Raw genomic sequence first — 3,246 nt, 5'->3', positions numbered from 1 at the left:
TTTATAAATTAAATAAATAATTAACTTATACTCTCATATTTAATTATTATTTGATATAATTATGCATACATTATTGTATTCTTCTTTAAAAAATAAAAAGTATTTTAATAATTTTTTTTCATTATATATATTTAGAATTCAAAAACTAGTTTCTTTATTAAATATAAAAATTTTTCAAATTGTAACTTATTATAAATAAAGTTAAAACATTTTTTTTATATTATTTAAAAATAAAAAATAATTGATATCATTAAAATAAAAATAATTACTAAAAAAAATTATAAACATAATAAATGAATAATTTTAAATAATATTTAAGAGTGAAACCTATAAATCAAGATTAAGAAATTATATAATTATAAGAAAATAAATTAATAATAAAAGATCCGTCATAAAAAATAATTTAACTTAATTCTCATAAAGCTTCATTCAAAGAATAAACTTTTTAGTTTTAAAAAATTTTTAATTAAAACACACTTTAAGAGGAAATATTTTAATAAATAGGATAACAAACAATCGATAGTGCTTTAAAAGGAAACAATTAATTAATCATAACTTATGGATAATCTGGCAGTGGAAAATCATTCACATTATTTGGAGAAGATAAACATTATACTCCTTAAAATGATTAAAGTATTTTAGAAAAAAACAAAGGTGATTAAAGAGGAATTATTACAAGATGTTGCGAATATTTGTTTAAAAAAGCTGAAGATATGTAAAAATCAAAACAAGTAATTATAAGTATAAGTTTATCAGAAATTTATTTTGATAAAATTCGAGATTTAATTAAACCTTATTTAAGTTCAGGTATTTTTAATTACAATATATGTGTATAAAATATATTAATTAAAAAAAAAAAGATTAAAAAGAAGCAATTAATTATGGTAATATTTTTATTTTGAACAAAAAATAAAAAAATAAAAAAATAATACAAAAAAGAAAAATAAATAAAATAATTAGAAGAACATAATTTAATTCTTTATGAAAATACAAATGGATAAATATTAGTTAAAGATTTAACTTCTCTATTTTTAGAAAATTTAGAATAATTATATTTAATTTTAAAAAATGCAGTAAAAATAAAAATAAAAATCTAAATATATTAATGATTAAAATAAAAAAGTTTCAAATAAGAGAAGTATATGAAAATAAAGGTGTTTTTATAAATTCTAGATCAAATACTATATTTAATTTAAATATAATCATAAAAGATAAAGAAAATGAAAATGTATTAATATCTAATTCTTTAGTATAATTTGTTGAATTACCTGGTTCTGAAAGAATAGCAGAAAGTATGAATGAAGGCTAAAAATATCAAGAATCTGTATTAATAAACTAATCTTTATAAGCAATTGGAAAGGTTTTTTTTATTTAAAAATTAAAAATTAAAAAATTAATATAGTGTTTATAAGCGATAGCATTAAAAAATCCGAATATAAATTATAAAGAAACGAAAATAACAAGAATGCTATAAAATACAATGAATTAAAAGAGCTTTATTTATTTGATTGGGTGTATAAATCCTCATGAGAGTAATTTTGAGGAATGCTTAAATACTCTACAATTTTTGGAAAGAACTACTTTTGAAGCTTCTAAAAATAAGAATTTTTAGAAAGAATAAAAAGGAAATTTGTAAGATATAGATTAAAATAATTTGACTCATGAAGATATAATCTAACAATTAAACAAAGAAATTTTAATGTAAAAAGTATTTGTCGATGAAATTTAAAAAGAACATAAAAAAAAACTTCATAATATTTAAAGTTTATTAGGTATTGATGCTGATTTAGATAGATTATTTATGAAAAGTTCATCAAAAGATTTGTAAGCAATAATGCAAAAAAAAGAGGCCCTTATAAAATTGGATAGTGTATAAAAATCAAATGCAGAACTAGAAAAAAAATAGAAAAACTAAAAAAACATATTTAATAGATAAAAAAGGATGAAAAAGAAAAAGAAGAAGCTAATACTTGCTAAATTATTGAGTTACGAGAATAAATCATAACTTTAAAAGGTATAAATATAATAATTTATATTCATTTATTTTTGTTTATTTTTTGAATTTTCATTTTTCTGAAATAAATAAAATAATAAAACAGAAAAGATGAATGCAAAAGAGATTTATTCAAAAAATGAAATTTACGAATTATAAAAAAAGCGAGAAAGCGAAAAAAATATTATTTGTGAAAGAAATATAGATCTTTTTTAAGAAAAGTCTAACTTGAAGTTTAATTTACCTAATTTTAATTAAAATAAAGCATAGGATAATCAAAAATTAAACGATATTAAAAAAACACTAAATAAGAGTTAGAAAAAGAATAATAACTTATAATTGAAAATTTAAAAAAGAATATTAGTAGTTGCTTGAAAATAATAAAAGTTAATTTGAATTTTATTTGAAATAAAAAAATGATTAAATTGATGGTTATACTATTGAATTAAATGAATATAGAACTAGAAAAAACGATTAAATTGTTTAAATGAAACATGAAATGTTAGAAATGTATGATATACTAAGTAGATTCAGCAATATAATTTAGAAAATAGATGTAAAAAAATAATGATAAAAGTTTAAATAATATTTATTGTTTATATTTTTAGATTGGATATTATAGTAGTGGAGTTAAGCAATTTCCAATTCCAGCTTAAGACAAACCTTAATTTCCTTCTCGATTAAAATTTAAAAAGTTATTTTTTTAAAAAATATTATTTTATTTTATATATAAAAATAGTTTATATAAAATGATTGATTAAAGACATATAAATAATAGCTAATATATAAATAATAACAGTTAATAAATTAATAATTAAAGTTAATTTATAAATAATAATAACTATAATATTATGGATAATATTAAAAATTCTCAAATATAGATAAAGAAAATTTATAACAAGGAAAAAATTGTAAATTAGTAATAATTATCTTTTTAATATATTTTTTTTAAAAAAAAATATATACATATAAAATAGAAATAGTAAAGATGATTTAGAATAAATGAAAACAATAACAGAAAATTTAAAAGGATAGATTTTGTATTTATTTATATTTTTAAATAATAAAGAAAATAATAAATATACATATATAAAAATAAAAAAATAAAATAAAAAAATAATTATAAAAATATATATATATTTGTATATATATATATATATATATTTATAATATTTATATATATATATATATATAAATATTAAATTAGTTATAATATATATAACATATTTAAAATAGAGAATCTATTTCAAGAG

General features: G+C 16.0%; 1 protein-coding gene across 1 annotated transcript, besides 6 other annotated features; it reads left to right on the top strand. All coding sequences in view use genetic code 6, as the record gives it.

Moving 5' to 3' along the window:
• Positions 1–19: part of a microsatellite that runs on past the window's edge.
• Positions 20–293: 274 nt separating this feature from the next.
• Positions 294–2,985, top strand: IMG5_054270 (kinesin motor domain protein; the record flags this gene model as incomplete). Its single annotated transcript, XM_004037337.1, has 4 exons — positions 294–807; positions 961–1,073; positions 1,124–2,014; positions 2,602–2,985. 4 exons carry the CDS (start codon positions 294–296, stop codon positions 2,983–2,985), a joined length of 1,902 nt encoding a protein of 633 aa, XP_004037385.1.
• Positions 903–957: a microsatellite.
• Positions 905–956: a microsatellite.
• Positions 2,764–2,831: a microsatellite.
• Positions 2,986–3,085: 100 nt separating the features above from the next.
• Positions 3,086–3,113: a microsatellite.
• An 8-nt stretch (positions 3,114–3,121) lies between these two features.
• Positions 3,122–3,192: a microsatellite.
• Positions 3,193–3,246: the final 54 nt, after the last annotated feature.

The sequence above is a fragment of the Ichthyophthirius multifiliis genome, assembly GCF_000220395.1.
Source record: "Ichthyophthirius multifiliis unplaced genomic scaffold scaff_1120509250184, whole genome shotgun sequence".
In the NCBI taxonomy this organism is placed as follows: domain Eukaryota; phylum Ciliophora; class Oligohymenophorea; order Hymenostomatida; genus Ichthyophthirius; species Ichthyophthirius multifiliis.
The sequence above is the reverse complement of the archived record's forward strand: the minus strand, read 5'-3'. Positions and strand labels throughout refer to the sequence as shown.